The sequence below is a fragment of the Sceloporus undulatus genome, chromosome 4 (genome assembly GCF_019175285.1).
Source record: "Sceloporus undulatus isolate JIND9_A2432 ecotype Alabama chromosome 4, SceUnd_v1.1, whole genome shotgun sequence".
Lineage (NCBI taxonomy): Eukaryota > Metazoa > Chordata > Lepidosauria > Squamata > Phrynosomatidae > Sceloporus > Sceloporus undulatus.
In genome coordinates, this window is record NC_056525.1 from 21,408,060 (window position 1) to 21,426,062 (window position 18,003).

General features: G+C 40.4%; 1 protein-coding gene across 1 annotated transcript in view; it reads left to right on the forward strand.

The window, feature by feature from the left end:
• The window catches only part of AURKA (aurora kinase A), a 90,647-nt gene extending 74,785 nt beyond the window's left edge, over positions 1-15,862 (forward strand). Inside the window, exons 6-8 of the mRNA XM_042462499.1 lie at positions 12,311-12,459; positions 13,246-13,420; positions 14,471-15,862. Coding sequence (XP_042318433.1) covers positions 12,311-12,459; positions 13,246-13,420; positions 14,471-14,692 — 546 coding nt within the window. The 3' untranslated portion in view covers positions 14,693-15,862. The remainder of the gene's footprint in view (positions 1-12,310; positions 12,460-13,245; positions 13,421-14,470) is intronic.
• The last annotated feature ends 2,141 nt before the right edge of the window (positions 15,863-18,003 follow it).

Genomic DNA, 18,003 nt, shown 5'->3' on the forward strand with positions numbered 1-18,003 from the left:
ACCAGACAAAGAGTTAAAGCGCTGCCAAACCGGGTTATGTTTCTAGGTTTAGGTTGTGACAAGTAACAGGGACCGCTCAGTCTACTTCTAGACATATACTTCTATTAATGAGATACATGTGAAAGGAATCTGAGAGTCCAAGTAGGCCACAAGTTTTACATGGGTCAACAGTGTGATGTGGCAGCAAAAAAGGCCAATGCGATTTTAGGCTGCATCAATAAAAGTACAGTGTCTAGATCAAGGGAAGCAATAGTGCCACTCTATTCTGCTTTGGTCAGGACCCACCTGGAATATTGTGTCCAGCTCTGGGCACCACAATTTTAAAAGGATGTGGAAAAACTGGAGCGTGTCCAAAGGACGGCGACCAAAATGGTGAAGGGTCTGGAAACTATGCCCTATGAGGAGCAACTGAGGGAGCTGGGGGTGTTTAGCCTGGAGAAGAGAAGGTTAAGGGGTGATATGATAGCCCTGTTTAAATATTTGAAGGGATGTCATATTGAGGAGGGAGCAAGCTTGTTTTCTGCTGCTCCAGAGACTAGAACACGGAACAATGGATGCAAACTGCAGGAAAAGAGATTCCACAAGATTAAGAGGAACTTCCTAACAGTAAGGGCTATTCGACAGTGGAACAAACTCCCTTGGATTGTAATGGAGTCTCCTTCCTTGGAGGTTTTCCAACAGAGGCTGGATGGCCATGTGTTGGAGGTGCTTTGATTGGGAGTTCCTGCATGGCAGAATGGGGTTGGACTGGATGGCCCTTGTGGTCTCTTCCAACTCTACAATTCTATGATTCTACTTTAGAGGCCAGTGAACAACAAAGTTGTTTCATACACTTTTTTTAAAGCCAGAGGTTTCTCGCTGTTCCAGATAGTTTTAATATCTTGTAGTTGAAGACATCAGGATGCAGGTCTGTCTCCCATCATAATACTGTAATATAAAGTACCAATTCAAAATGAATCCATAGTGATGTGGTTTGTGTGTGTGTGTGTGCGCTCAACAGCTCCCCAATACTACATTTGTAGCCACAGCTGGAAGGAGTTTGGGTAGCTTGGGGCTAGGTCATAATGACCATCTGAATGCCTAAACTCTTTTAAAAGCGGGGAGGTATTTTCAGGGGAAGAAACAAGACTGTGCTCTAGGGCTCCATGGCTCAGATGTGAGTCTAAAAGGTGTGGGTAGCATTTGTGAAAATTTCATAAACAGATCCAAATGACTAGTCCAGAGACTTTCAGAGTTTAGAGAACCTGGGGCAAAGTTGAAGCGGTACAATTCATGTCATTCTTCATGTAGTACATAGTACTGTACGGTATATGTATTCTTGATGGATAAGTTGCTTTGCAACAAGCGACCTGTCTCACTGTGGCTGCATTTGAGCTATAGAAACAACCCAGTTTGACACCCGTTTAACTGCCATGTTTCAGTGCCATGGAATTCTGGGAACTGTATTTTGTTGGGGCACCAGAGCTCTCTGACAGAGAAGGCTCAATGTCCCACAAAACCACAATTCCTAGGATTCCATAGCACTGAGCCATGGCAATTAAAGTGGAGTCAGTCTGGATTATTTCTGCAGTGCAGATGCAGCCTAAATTTAAAATGCTCCCTTAGGGCATGCAGTTAAATTTTCTTCCTAGATGGTAACTTCTGGGTATTTGCTCATATCTCTTAGGTCTGTTGACAACTGCATTTGGAAATCCTGGTGTTCCCTTATTACTCTGAGCTGCTGGTGTGTGCATGTGTATATAACCTCAAGTTGCCTACTGACTTAAGGTAACCCTATATATTTTCATAGGGCTTTCTTACGCTGGGAATATTCAGAGGTGGGTTTGCCAGTTCCTTCTGAAATATGGCATAGAGCACCTGGTATTTGCTGCCCAGACATTTTCAGTGCTATGGAGGGTGGGTTTTTGGCTTTTTTGCTTCAACCAGAATGGAGTGGCAAATGCAATCAGTGTGATGGCCAAACCTTTCAAGGTATGCTTTTTTGAGGAACATTGGCTCACATTATGGAAATAATCATATCAGATTTCTGAAAGGCATGTTGGGATATTTAAAATCTGGAAGTTGGATCCTGCACATATTGACTGACAAAACCTTTTTTCTCTCTTCAAGCAATAATGGAAAAAATAGGTAAAGAGAACCTGAATGGACATCCATGTCATCACAACAAGGTAAAATGATCTCTTCAAGATGTTTAACAGTATCACTGTTGGCTTTGCAAACTGTAAGAGCTAGTGTTTTCAATTGGATTTTCATCTGTAATATGCCTTGTATTGATTATGGTCGGTTATAGTGGTGACGGTAGGATATTTTCAAAAGAAAACAAACAAGCTTCGTTTATATACTGCTTCATACCGCCTAAGCAGTGTTTAAGCGGTTTACAACTATAAGCTAATTTGCCCCCAACAATCTGGGTTCTCATTTTAGCGACCTCCTCAGAAGGATGCAAGCCTGAGCTTGAGCCCTTTTGCTGGTCTTGAATTTGCAACCTTAGGTTTTGAGTGAGTGGCAGCAGTACAGGCATTTAACCACTGTGCCACCAGCTAGCTATAGTTGCCATTTTGTGGAATAATATCCCACATCTTTGAATCATTGGATTGAGAGAGTTTAGGCTGGTGTCAGTTTTTCATGTATGAGGGAATGAGAGCATTGTGTGGCTTCAGCTCTGGTACATGGGGGAGGGAGTCTGTTTTCTTTTTTAAAAACCTGGCATAATGCCCTGATCTCCACTTCAAGGTAGATATTCTGTCAAGCACTCAGAGGTACATGCAAAACATTTTATTGATAGTTTTTGTACTACAAACAGGTGGAGATTATTTTCATTCAAACCTTTTTTTCTTCAGTTTTTAGATAATGCGAGTGAGCCATCACCTCTAATTCTCTTTCTGGGGATTAAAAAGTTTCATTTGTGGTAACCTCTGATTGGTGGGTTGTCTTTGTGATACCAGACTTATCCAAGTCTCCAGGATAATTATTACAGTCCTCCAATGGAGTCTGTTTCTCAGTTATCTTTCTCATTCTCGTCTGGACAACCTGTGTGATCATGTAACAGTTTTGAATCTTTATTTAGGATTGTATAGCATGGGTTCGTTAGCTAACATATTTTTTTAATGCTCCATACATAATTTCTCCCTCCTCCTTAACCTTAATAAAAATATATAATGGGAGCTAATAATAATAATAATAATAATAATAATAATAATATAGTTTATTTATAGCCTACCTTTTCCCTAGGGAATCAAGGTGGGTTACAAAATAATGATAAAATACAAAGTATAGTACAATATACAATAAAATTCTCATTCAGAGTCCCCTCCCTCAACCCGTTCTCCCAATCATACAAATAACAACTGATAGAGGGGGGAAAGCAAAACAGTATAAAGTGACAATACTAACTAAAGAATTAAAAATTGTTAAAATTAAGGTGTTTTGTAGCAGACATTTATCTTCAGGAGTAGACAGGAGAGAGGTCACCGTTATTGACAGCAAGGGGAGGCTAATATGGAAAGACCTGCCGGAACAGATCCATCTTAACAGCCTTTTTAAAGGCTGCTAGGGTGGCGATATGACGGATCTCCTCCCGCAGGTCGTTCCATATGGTTTGATTGTGTACTGTGGCATCTTTAGTGTAGTTCTCCCCCCCCCCCCCCCCCAACAAGTAACACGAGGCATGTTCATTCATGCCTGGCTTAAGGCATGGTAATGGTACTCTGTTCAGAAGGCTAGGAAGTCTTGCTGAGATTTCTTCCCTTCCATCAAAGGCCCATAGATCTTGAGAGTACCTTTGCTCCATTTCGTGGGTGGATTGCAGGCTGATGGTATTGAGCTGATGAGGAATGTTGTGAGTTTTCGTCAGTTTCCTATATGTGTGCTACAAAGCTATTGTTAACATTGGCTTGTTCAGACAAAACAGAATCTGAGACTACTTGGTCTCTTACAGCATCATACTGCTGAGTTTGTGCTGAATAATCTTCTGAAGACCCTCCATCTTTGTTGTTAATGAGTATAAAGAAGAAGCTACTAAAATTGTCAAATTTGTTGAACAAGCTCAGCCTAACAGGTTACCTTACCTTCTGGAAATAGTTGATACTATCCTTTTCAGTAGTCAAGAGATACCTCGATGGTATCTTCAATCCATTCCCCCACTGTCCAGCAGCAGGTAGCCTAGTCTTGTATATAAGCAGGATACAAATTCAAATATCAAACTGACAATTTCCTTGGGAAGATAAAAAGTTTGTTATGAAGATGGGCAGAGTGCAGGATAGATACAGAATCATAGTTGGAAGAGACCACTAGGGCCATCCAGTCCAACCCCCTGCCATGCAGGAACTCTCAATCAAAGCATCCCCGACAGATGGCGATCCAGCCTCTGTTTGAAGACCTCTAAAGAAGGAGACTCCACCACACGCCGAGGGAGTGTGTTCCATTGTCAAACAGCCCTTATTTCCAGGAAGTTCCTTCTAATGTTAAGGTGGAATCTCTTTTCCTGGAGCTTGCATCCATTGCTCTGGGTCCTAGTCTCTGGAGCAGCAGAAAACAAGCTCGCTCCCTCCTCAACATGACATCCCTTCAAATATTTAAACAGGGCTATCATATCAGCTCTTAACCTTCTCTTCTCCAGGCTAAACAGCCCCAGCTCCCTCAGTCATTCCTCATAGGGCATAGTTTCCAGACCCTTCACCATTTTAGTTGCCCTCCTTTGGACACGCTCCAGTTTCTCAATGTCCTTTTTGAATTGTGGTGCCCAGAACTGGACACAATATTCCAGGTGGGGCCTAACCAGAGCAGAATATAGTGGGACTATTACTTCTGATCTAGACACTATACTTCTGTTGATGCAGCCTAGAATCATATTGGCCTTGTTAGCTGCCGCATTGCATTGTTGACTTATGTTCAGCTTGTGGTCTACTTGGATTCTTAGATCTTTTTCACATGTAGTTTCTCACAACTGAAAAAATTGGAGTTCACATATTATTTACAGGTATATTTTTCTAAAGCAGGCAACAGTTTTAGATGGTCCAAAGCGTGTTCCTGTGACTCAGAACAAGACACATGGAAATAAAGTTCAAGCACAGTGTGTTCTGACTGCTTCAAATGTTCCTCAGCGAGTTCCTATTCAGCTACAGAAACCTGGTGTTCCAAATTCAAAACACACTAACCAGTTAAGCCAGCACCGACCAACATCTCTTGTTCATCCAACATCAAAAAGTGTAAATCCAAACAAACCCAAAGAAATCTCTCAGACGCCTGCGCTGCCTGGTACGTACTACTATTTAAGTGTCTATGACTTCATACAAAATTTGTTGATGGCTTTCCCATATACTAAAGGGGCAGTGCCACGTAGTGGTTTGGATGTTGGACAAAGACTTTGGAGGCCAGGGTTCAAATCCCCAATCACTCATGAAAACCCACATGGTGACCTTGGGCAAGTCACCCTCTATCAGCTTCAGAAGAAGGCACTGGCCAAACCCCTCTGAACAAATACAAGAAAACTTGTGAAGGTTTCAACTTAGGGTTGCCATAAATTAGAAATGACAAAAACAACAAAGGGACAAGCCTCAAGTAAAATATATGCACACTTCAAGAAAACGTCACTGGGTATAATAAAATAAGTAGTAATAATTTGTATATAATATTATTGTTACCGCTCATGGGAAACCACTCCGGGCGTTGACAAGAGTAAAATATAAAATATAAAATTAAAAACACTTTATCCCTCCCCCCTTAAGACAGTATTAAACAGTAGGACATATTAAAAAACACAATATCAAAGCATAAAAACAACAATTAAAAACTAAAAACCGTGATATCCTCTGTGATCCTCAACATCACTAAGATGGGGCCGGAGGAAGTGAGGGAATCAGGAACCTGGGCCGGATGTTAATCTGGAAAGGCCTGCCGGAAGAGATCGCTTGACTGCTTTTTTAAAGCTGTCTAATGATGTTATCTGATGGATCTCATTCGCAGGTCGTTCCAGAGTTTGGGGCGACAGCAGAGACGCCCTCTGGGAGGTCGCCGCAAGCCTAGATTTTAAAGGCTGCAGTAAGTCCTCCCAGAGGACCGGAGAGCCGCGGGGAGGATTGTACGGAGGAGGCGGTCCCTGAGATAGCTTGGACCCAAGCCATTTAGGGCTTTAAAGGTGATAACCAACACCTTGTACTGGCCCGGAAGCTTGATAGGCAGCCAGTGGAGGGACCTCAAACCGGAGTAATGTGTGTCCCTCCTAGATGTTTCCTGAGACAAGCCTGGCTGCCATGTTTGAACCAGCTGTAATTTCCGAGTCAAGCACAGGGGTAGCCCCATGTAGAGTGCATACAGAAGTCAAGGCGTGAGGTTACCAGCGCGTGCACAACTGTCTCGAGATCCCTTACTGTAAAAGGGGCGCAGCTGGCATATCAGCGAGCTGATAACAGGCACTCCTGACCAGTCGCATTTACCTGATTTGTCATCAGGAGCGACGCAGTCCAGGAGCACCCCCAGATTGCGAACACAGTTCACTAGGAGGAGATGTGACCCATCCAGGACTGGAGGTTGCACCCCATTCTTGGTTTCAGGGCCCTACCATGAGCACCTCCGTCTTGTCTGGATTCAGTTTCAATATTGGTTCAGTATTGGTTGAAAGGGACACAAGAATTCTTCCATGTTTAAGCACTGCCCATAAAAAATGAACTTTTTACCTGCAGGGAAAAAGCCTGTATCAGAAGTTGCACCAGATCAGAAGACTGAAAACAAATGGGCATCAGATCCAAAGAATGAAAGTAAAGGGGAAACAAGTCAAGTGAAACAAAAAAGTGGCTGTATATTTTTTCTGTTGGTGGAAACTTGGAAGGTGGATTCTTATCTATCTAATGGTTACTGTACAAGTACAGTACTTATGTGTATCCGGATCTTCGGAATGAATAGAATTGAGCATTGTTGTGCATTGAAAAAGTGATCCTGTGCTCAGCATTCCTGGCTTTAGAAGGTGTATAGTGTCTAGACGAGGGAAGTAATAGTGCCATTCTATTCTACTTCAGTCAGAATATCCCTGGAACACTGTCCAATGTGGTACATAATTGAAGAAAGATATGATACAAAAAAAATGACTAATAAAAGAAAAATGCGTTGTGGTTATTTATATCCTTTACATGAGGGGGCTCACAACGTAAAAACAATCGAAATGACATAAAAAAAAAACAAGGCAAAACAATAACAAAGCCCCATAGCCAGCTCTGCCACAAGAGGGGAGCCCAAGGATATTAGTCGGGGAATGCCTGCTGGAATAGGGGTTTTGGATCCTTCTAAATTGGCCAGGGTTAGTGAGAGCGGAGCTGTGGCAGCGCGAGTCCAAAGGGCTGGGGTACATGAACTCTTCGAATGTTGAAACTGGAAGCTTGTCAGAGATGGCAACCAAATGGTAAAGGCTCAAACAAGCCCATGAGGAGTGACTTAGGGGCATGTGTGTTTACATGGAGAAGAGAAGGTTAAGACTGTTTAAATATCAAGGAGTGTCATATTGAACAGACTTTTCTGCTCTCCAGAGTAGGACATGGGCACAGTAGTAAATGAATCTCTACATCAGAGGTAGAAGTTAAGAAATAACCAATTTGTAATATTGTCGCAGAATACATCAGAAAGCAGCTAGTGCTGTTTACCTAGCCTATTCTAGGGCTTTGTCCAATACAATAAGTTTACCAGTTATAGTCAAACTTCAGGTACCATTCATGGGGAATAAGCATGGGATCTGTTGCCTTCCGTGCTTCTCCATACTCTTGGTCGACCTCATGGATGAGGATGCTGAATAACTTGATCTGACTGCCAGGGCTCATATTTCGATATAAACATTTTGGATGCATGCTGTAATTAAGGATGAAGAAGTGATTTACTATTTTCATATTGATAAGTAAGTACTTACATCATGAAATGATAATTTTAACACTGAAACAAAAATGTACCCCTTAAAGTTGTCTTTTCCGGTAGAGGAATAATTTTGCATCAGGGTTATGTGGTTGACTTAACTGCCTGCTTTTGCAAGACACAAACACTGCTTGCTCTTTTTAAGTTAGCAAATGAAAGATTACTTTCATTTTTATTTATTAAAGAAAACAGTGGTCACTGGATGACTTTGAAATTGGACGTCCCTTGGGCAAAGGGAAATTTGGGAATGTGTACCTGGCTCGTGAAAAGGAGAGCAAGTTCATTTCTGGCACTGAAAGTCTTGTTTAAGTCACAATTGGAAAAAGCAGGTGTTGAACATCAGCTGCGTCGAGAGGTGGAAATACAGTCTCACCCTTCGGTAAGGTTGATTGAAAATGGCTATCTTGCATGTTTTTACGATTAATGTGTCTAAATCTGATTTTTTAGGAATTTCTGAAGAATGTGTCCAGCTGCCTGGGATGAGCCGCTACAATGATTCTCCTTTTTTTGTTGCTGACATCACTTCAGTTTTAACCTAGATTTTGTATGGAAGACACTGCAGATATGCTGTAGTCATGGTGCTGTTAACTTTAGGTATAGTTGAATAGCAGGAAGATTTCTGTAGGAATTTAAGTATACTGTATGTACTTATATTAAAGTCTAGAAATTTTAGTAAAAAAAACTGACCCCAACAAACCCAAGTACACTTTACCACGGGTCATGTAAGTACTGTACCTTAACTCATTCATATATATATAGATATATATATATAGAGTGAATGAGTGTCTGAAGATATAGAGAGAGAGGAACCGTCCCCTGGTGAAAGAAAGCATTGAGCTCCCGCTTTCTCTCTCCATCCAGTCTTTTAGGGGTGAGCACAATCAGCCTGCTGAATTTTGTAAGGGCTTTGACACTGTTTTCCTTTGCTCCCTCCTTTACCACCCACTTAAGTTTTACCGTCAACTTATCCATGGGTCATTTCAAATCCCACAATTTTGCCCCCAAAACTTGCCCTCGACTTAATGTGAGTATGTATGGTATTGCCGAAAGGCTTGTAGTACAGAGAACTGTTTCAAAGGCATGCTGTGTTGCACATGAAGGACATTTGATTACTATAAAAGAACTGTTTTAGGGAGTTGAGACAGATTTATTCACTGTTTTTGGCTTTGTGTTTTGCAAAGTGTTTTTTAGATAGATCCCTTTAATTAATGCTTCCCAAAGCATTTAACTGTAGATTTCCAGTCTTCTACCAACATTTTTCTCCCTCTCCTGGGGTGAAGGATCAGTCAGTGTTTAATGTAAGATGTTGGCCGTGACTCTAACAAATGACAGTAATTGTTGTTCCACCTTCTGATTACTGTAAAGGCATTCCATTTTAAAACATGTGGTGAGGAATCATTAATAGAAACTTAGACATTTTGTGACACTATTAGAGTTGGCTACAAACAAGCTGCAGTAAAAAGGAATGTCTAAATTCTTGCAATAAGTTGTATAAAACAGTATTCATGAGGGATAAGGAAAAGACAAAGAAAAGCTTGTTTCTCCCCAAAAAGGCTTAAAAGCATTTGGGCAGGTTTATTCTAGCTTGACAGAGCAAAAAATCTTTATTGCTACTCTAATACTGGAGCCTTCTGTGCGGCATGGGGTATATCCTCAGTGCCTGGTTTCTCAGAGAGCATTTTGAACTAAGGCACTATGAGAGTAGTGGCATGGGAATCCTTGAAGTTGACAATAGTTACTGTTGATCTCTGCAGTCATGCTGGCCACATGACTACAGTGTGGTGCGTCATGCTGGCTCCCTCGGCTTAGTAAGAGATGAGCACTGGCCGTACACGGGACTAGACAATTGCATCAAAGGGGAAACTTTTACTGTTGATAGTAGCCACCAATGGGAACTTGGCTAAAAATTGCAGCATACCAGAAGAGGGAATGGCATGTGCGCCGCAGGCACAAGCCCCTTTTTTACATGGGGCTTCTCATATGCTAGTATTTTCCCTTAGGCGGGAGGGGGGGGAGTTCCCTGAATGGATCCCCTGTGTAAGTGAAGGATGCACGGTAGTTGGTTTCTGCAATCAAGTTGTATAATGGAAGCAAGGGAAGAATTTGTAACAGTTGTTCCATTATTAAATAGTCTTTCATAAAACAGCATTTTTATAGGCATCCTAATACTTCGCTTATATGGCTACTCCATGATGCAACACAGAGTCTACTTAATCCTAGAGCATGCACTCGAGGAGAATTATACAAAGAACTCCAAAAGCTTTCCACATTTGACGAGCAGCGAAACAGCGACTGTATGTTCTTGCAATGAAAATTTTGTGAATAACCTTGGTGGTGGTGTGTGCCTTCAGTTCTTATTTATGGCGACACAAAGGGTTTTGTCCAGAAATTATGCTTTTTTGACAAGATTTGTTCAGAGTGGTGTTGCTTTTGCCTTCTTCTGAGGGACTGAGAGAATGTGACTTGCCAAGGTCAATTGTGGATTTTCATAGGCATTTTCATAGGGGATTCGACCCTGGTCTCCAGAATTATAGTCAAACACTGAAAACATATACCACTTCCATACTGTAGGTGACTGGATTTAACCTAAGGTTGCCTATCCATATCCAAAGTTTTCTTTGATGGAAAAGAGGTCGCTGTGAGTGTAGAGACTAAGCAAGCAACAGCTAGTTCTGCTGTCTGACATCTCTACTTATCTGAGCCAGGTCGCATACAAATTTTCTTTTGTTAATAGGACACGTTCTGCTTTGAAACATGATCTTGGGCATGTAGGTTGGGTACGAAGGTTTTTTGTGGGTCGAGGAGATTTCTAGGGTTCGATTCTGTTACTTCCTGGAGCATTTCGGTTACGAAAAAGAGTTTTCGGGCTTTTCGCAAAACACGTAACGCAGGCGTTTTTGCATTATTTCTTCTTTAGTTAATGGTACACTGTCTGCCTTTCTGCTGCTTTGTTGCTTGCGTATTTAGTCAGCAGAATGCAAAATCGGAACTAAATTGCCTATAGCCTATAACAGGCAACAGGCAGCCCACATCTGATTTACCTGTACTTCTCCATCTCGGCTCAGGAAATGAACGGCTACATTTGGCTCATCACTTCCCCATGTCTGCATTTTTTTGGTAATTTTTATGGTTCCAAAAAGCCCCTGTGACTGGGGATTGAGACTTCAATGGCCTTGGAGTTATCCATTCCTCCCACCCTTGTTGACAAAAACAATATGTTTATGATGTGATCTGTTGCTGCACTAGCTAGCTGAGGAGTGGGGAAATTGTGTTTGGAAGAGAGGAGTGCCTGTGTGTGTGTGTGGTGGTAGGCTGTTCTTCTGTTTTAAGTTTGTGAAGTAGATGGGAATAGTGTTATTTTTTTCTGCATATTAAAAGGGACAGTGCAGCCCTGTACTTGCTTGCCTACCTGTTGTATGGTTTGTTCTTATTTCCATTTTTAAAAGCCCAGGATGCTTTAGAACTTTAGGGATCCCTGTGTTTCTGGAAATATAATATTAAGACCTCTAACTTTTTCTACAGTTCAATGCAATCATCCTGACAAGTGTGTAAAGCCTGTAGTCGTGTTTTAAAATGCAAAGCAAAGAAAAAAACAAATTATGGGCAGAGAAAAATTGAGAATGGAGCTGTACAAAAAAAAGCCCTTGCCTTTCTCACGAGAAGGAAGAAGCATAATTATGTATAATAAGCCATATGGTGAGTGTGTGGGTGTTGTAACTGGAAACCACACAAAATGTACCTCGTACATGTTCTGTGTACTTTAGAAATCAGGAGGGGGTGCTGGTCTCTTTATGATCCAACTATGGTGGAAGTGCTCTCTACATTCTATATTCTGCATTTGGGGGCATTCTGGAGAAAAGTATCTTTTGTCCCCCGGCAGTCATAAAACTGGCCTGGGATGGAGAGGGGGTACATGGAGCCTACAAACTGCACTCCTGCTCTATATGATTAAAATGAAGTTTTGTCATTAGAACTGTATTGGTGGGCATAACTGTCTACTCTGTAATGTTTTGGATTGTTTCTTTGATAGAAGGAAGAAAAAGACTATACAGTCGTCCCTCCTGATTTGCGGGGGATACGGACCCCCCCCCCCACACAAATCCAGAAAATACAAATATGTGTGGCCCCCCCCCCCCTTGGTTACAATGGCGGTTTGCTCCTGCTGGCACCATTTTGTCCCTCCCTGCTTCCCATCCGCGAAGGAGAGAGACCGCAAGGGAGGGATGAGTGTAATTGTAAAAGTTGTTTGTCCTGCAGTAAATATTTCTTGCTTACTAAGTGTTTCCCATTTATTCCCCATGCCTTTTTTGGTATTTGGGCATAGTGTAACCTATTAGCATTATACTCAGCCACTACCCATTCATTATTATATCTGATTACTTCCATCTATAAGGCTTCAATTTTTTCCCCCCACCAGTATATGACTGAACTGGCGGATGCTCTATCTTACTGTCACTCGAAAAGAGTAATTCATAGGGACATAAAGCCTGAAAACCTACTGCTGGGATCAAATGGAGAGCTAAAAATTGCTGATTTTGGATGGTCCGTGCATGCTCCATCCTCTAGGTAAGAGTACATGGAATATTCAGGTTCAAGAGTGTGTTTAATATTGTGAGAATATACTGTACCAAATTAGGGATGACTTCAACAGGAATTGGATTGTTTTTGAGGTGGTCAGTTATGTGAAAACAGCTTAGCAATTGTTTCTGGTGCTCTAAGAATCCGAAAGGAGGGAAACGGCTTTTTGAGAGCTTTTTAGATTCTAAGTGAATGTTGTAGCTTCAGCGCCTAAGAGTGTCTTTGTTCAGAATGCAAAGTATATTCTCCACCAGGATACTGTATACTGCAGGAAGCCTGAGCAGTGCATCTTCCTTCATGCTCTGTATTTCATGGCTTTATCCTTTTCTGCTATGCATCGGGAACAGATTATTTTCTGTCTTAGAATGGTTGAAAGACTCCTCTTGTACCCCTGCTGTAAACCTCTAGATTTCTCCAAGTATGCCACTATTACCTCTTAATTTCTCAGTGACAGTGAGAAATAGAGAACAGTGTTTGTCCTTACTGCTTGAGCTGGAGCTGTTTAGATGATTAACACCAATGAAATTCCATTAAAGGGTCCAGAGTAGATAACTTGGTTTACTTATCCCATAAGAAGTTGCTATTTTGAGCACTTAGCAGTGGTTGTTAAACCAATCTGCACTTAGGGACATAGCGCCTTAAAAAAGTTGTGAACAGGACAAAAAATGCAGATAGTTGCATGGAAAATATTTTGTAGTTGCATCTGTTCTAAACAAACCCTGTCTAGGTTATCAAATTTCAGTTTGTTAACTTATAAATACTTTCACATTTTAGGAGATCAACTCTGTGTGGTACCCTTGACTACTTGCCACCTGAAATGATTGAGGGTAGAACACATGATGAAAAGGTAGACCTGTGGAGCCTTGGTGTCCTGTGTTATGAATTTCTGGTAGGAAAGCCACCTTTTGAGGCTGAAACATACCAGGAAACATATAGAGCTATTTCAAAGGTAAGGCAGATTACATTATTTGGTGCTTATATAATGATGCCTGAATTATTTACCCGGAAATTTTCTGCTGGAGTGTTACAGAACACCTGTATCTGGCTTTTTGAGGGGCAGTGTCATTGCCTCAAGTTTTCTGGCCCTATAAGGAGATTAGAATTTCTCCTTGCTAAAATGTGTTGCTTTACCCTATCACTATTATTATTATTATTATTATTATTATTACATTTATTTATATTCTACCCTCTTCTCAAAACTGGGACCCAGAGTGTCATACAAGATTAAAAACAGTACAATTTTAAAAAATAGAAAAATATTACATTAAAACAGAATTAAATTAATACAATATTAATACAGGTTGCATAAAAAATAAAATATAGTTAAAAAGATAAAGATGTTTAAAATACTTTAAAAGAATACAACAGACCATTAGCCTGGTAATATGTGGGTTCCGATCTTCCAATAAGTATTCCACTGATAGCCCATACAAAAAGATATTCATTTCCAATAGCCTTCTTAACAATTTTTCCCTCGGAATTATATACAATGGACAAAGCAATACAATATGATGGAGAACATCTGGAGCTTGATCAGTGACATACACGATTCAAAAATGGTGTCTGCAAATACCTGCCCCTGGTCACATTTGAGGGGTGTACATTCAATCTTGCAAGCAAAAAGGCCTTCCTCGACATCAGCAGTGAAAGGGTTTGAAAATAATCCGGAATCCTACCCTGCAAAGGGGGGGGGGGAGGGGATACCAAGCATTGCTGGAAAACACACTCTAGGAGGAGTTGGATATGTCAGTTGATGTTCTCTCTCTGCAAGGCAGACCCTAATAGATTCAACACACTCCTTTTCGGTTAGTAAAAGGAGAGAATCAAAATTTAAACCCACAGAAATTACTTTACTTTCATAAAATTTAGCCCAACTAGCATAATAAATGTCAGATGTCAAATAGATCCATTAAAGACTGGATCTGAAATGTATCTTAAACCAAAACTTCTAAGTCATCAAAACAGCATATTTAACAGTAACTGTTTCTTTTGTTTAAAGGTTGACTACAAGTTTCCTCCTTTTGTAACGGAAGGTGCTCGGGATCTGATCTCAAAGCTTCTGAAGCATAACCCATACCAGAGGTTGCCACTAGAAGAGGTGCTAAAACATTCATGGGTTACAACACACTCTACAAAATCTCCCAAGCATAGAATTGCTGAAGGCACTGGGGCTACTGCTGCTACTACTAGCACTACTGGCACAGTCAAAATGCAGTCATAGCATGGAGTGCATCACAGTTCACAGCAGTGAAATACATGTGATGGCAACCACTGTATCGCAGCCAATATAGGAAGCACAGAATTGGGACTTGAAAACTGGTTCAAATATCTTGCATTATAACCCATTTTGTGAAGATTATGGAATTTGAGCCATGGTTTCATTGCATTTCCATTGAGTTTCAGGTCACAGAAGTTTATGAAAAACTTTAACATACTTAAAGTCCTCTTGCACATGATCCAAACCTTTTGAGGCACAAATAGTTGAGGTTTTTCTCATCCATATGGCTGCTATTCCTGTTTTGATCCTCCTTGCTGCTTCATAGCAACATAAAATTTGTCATGGCTTGTTGGAACAGTGCAATAGCATCCCTCAGCACCCTCACAGACTGAAGTTAAATGCACATGGATATGTGAAATGGAATCTTACTCTGTAAATAACTGTCTGCCTTTGGTAATGATATTCTTTTAAATAAAAATTTTGAATAATATTCTACTGTGTAGGGATGGCTTCTTTGTTATTTGCTGCCCCAAAGTCTGACTACAGGTCATTTAAGTAAATGGCATGTTTTCTGCTTGGATGAAATCTGATAATGTACAATTGACTGTCCATTTAAATAGTATATTCTTGGCTTTAAGTTATCTTTAACTTATAGATGAAATAAAACAGACCAACTTGAAATTAGTCTTAATGTCAAACCAGAATGAGTTCTGTCTATCCTTTGTTTACTAAAATGGTATGGATGGAACAATTGTTTTAAACTGCTGTGAAATCTCAGTACTCAAGTGGCAGACAGACTAATCAGCGTTAATGTAAAATGTAAACTGTAAACTGATGTGATTTGTTGTAAATGCTTATACTTGGTTGACCTACTGTGGTACAACCTACTGTAAATTTCTTAAGGTTGGTGAAGTGTTCAATGGCCACACTTAAGGTACCTCTTTGTTGTTTTTAATTACGGTAAATACAAAAAGTTATCTTATGCAGATTAAAAACAAGATGAATTATATTTTTTCATTAAATCTTAAATAAATTACCCCCATTCATTGACAAAATCCTTATACTTGATTATTAAACTGTATGGAAGAATCTTAAACTAATATTTAAGTGGACACTTGCAGTATCTTGATTATAGTGTTGACTACATTCAAATAAATGTCTACAGAGTGTTAAGTTCCTTTTCTCCCATTTACAGTTTGTGATTTGCTGTCAGATACCTGTTGGGGAATACAGAATATTTTGGATAAATTGGCAGTCTTGCTATTATGGCTTGCTATTAAGTGCAAATAGGCCCCCCTTTCTTAGAAAATTGGATAAAGAGAATTCCTACATCAAGAAGGTGGAACATAAAGCTCTACTTGTACGGTTCCATGTCCCCTCTTGGACCAGTGGCTCCTGAAGCCCCTGGAGAGGTTTCTGAGCTTACCAGTGGAGAGGGTAAGCAATTCAGATGTTGGAAACACAGGTAGTCTCAGCTTGGAGGAGGACGAGCATGCTCTCAGATGCAAGTGTACTCTTCTTTCCCATCTCACAGCCCAGACCAGCCGCATTATTGAATTTTTTTTTCTCCCCCCCCCCCCCCCCCCACTGAAAAATAGTAGTAGTCCCTGCCAGGGCTTGTGCTTGACAGCTTGCTGGGTGTGGGTTTTGATGAGGAAAGGACTAGCCCCCTCTGCCTCCTGTCTTATGTACACAGATGTCACTAACAGTATCTCGGTGAAATGTTTGCAGATAATAGAAACACTAAGTCGGGCATCAGAAGCAAAATTTCAACAGAATTTGTGTGGATTTATCCAACCGGAGCCCAACTGCAGGCTATGCCCTGACAAATGATGGAGACATATTGGATTGAAAAAGTATCTTTTTGTTTTGCAAATGGATGTTAAATTTCCTGGACTTTGACAATCTCCCAGTAACCACACAGCCAGGAGGAAGTGCCGGCCTGCAAAAAACATCCCTCCATGCTGTTTGAACTGAGAACAGAAATAGCAAAATGCAGGCCTGACTAACATCATTTTTTTTTAACTCTTGTATGGTTTTTAACACCTTGCCTGATAAAGCTTTAATGGCTGGCCCATCACTGGTGATTTTTGGATGTTGTTGGAGGTGCCTTTGATAATTTATCTCTGAATATCACACCGATGTGTGTCCAACTACACTTATACCTTAACCACCTTGATGATTAAACTCCATAGGAGTTGTCTGTGGCCACCAGTAGAAGGAAAGATTCAATTTACATATGAGATTAATTGACTTTTCCTGAAATAACTTCTCCCTTGAGTGGTTCAACAACTTATTTATCTTTAAGCTTAAGGATAGATCCCTGAAACTTCATTCTATAGAGGGCTAAATTTAAGAGGTATTTAGAAACTTCACCACAATGTATTGTCTGTCATGGCAGAATGAAAAGAGCTGAACAGTCCTGTAGTAATTGTACTACTAACTAGAATCATAGAGTTGGAATCTTAGCTTCTAGTCGTAAATGTACAGGTAATGAGTTCTTAAAGCAAAGCATCTTAGTTTTTACTTCTCCCTTTACACAACGTCAAGGCCTAAATGTAGGCAAATGATGTGGAATTTCATAGGAATGTTTTTCAAAGAGATTGCTGTATTAGCCTGATTGGACATTAAATGGAAAGGGGGTAAGGAAATTAAGAAATCAATCAGCACCTTCAACAATGATTTTTATAAGTTTTTGTATTAATTAGTATCCATGAAAGCTCATAACAAAATATACTAGTCTCAAAAGTGCTGCCTGATTCCTATTGGAAAAAAAGCTGGTTAAACTAATAGTTCATAGTTCAAAAAATAATAAAATTGTAATATTTAGAAGGGTTGTACCAAACACTCAACATCTTATAATCTCATGGGGATCCCCCTACCCTGCATCTTAAGTTAGACAGCCCATATTTGGAGTCTTGCCCAATAGCAAATGAAACGTCATTCTGGTACCAGGTAACGTACCACTGTTGTGCAGTGGTCCAAGTGTTGTACTAGGACTCTGGGAGACCAGGGTTCAACCCCTGCTAGGCTGTGAAAATCTAACTGATTACATAGGACAAGTCATAAAATGAGCCTCAGAGAAAGGCAATGGCAAACCCTCCTGAACAAATCTTGCCAAGAAAACCCCTTGATAGATAAAGTAAGAATTTAAAAATATAAGTTAAGCCAGAAAAAAGGAAAAGCTTGCAGCTACTTAGCTTTAGTCTTATTGTATCTTTTATCACTGTAAATGTTTCTCTTTTTCTTTGCTTTTTATGTGTGAGTAATATTGCAAGTAATCTATGGTCTTTATTTTATAGAAATTGACTTTA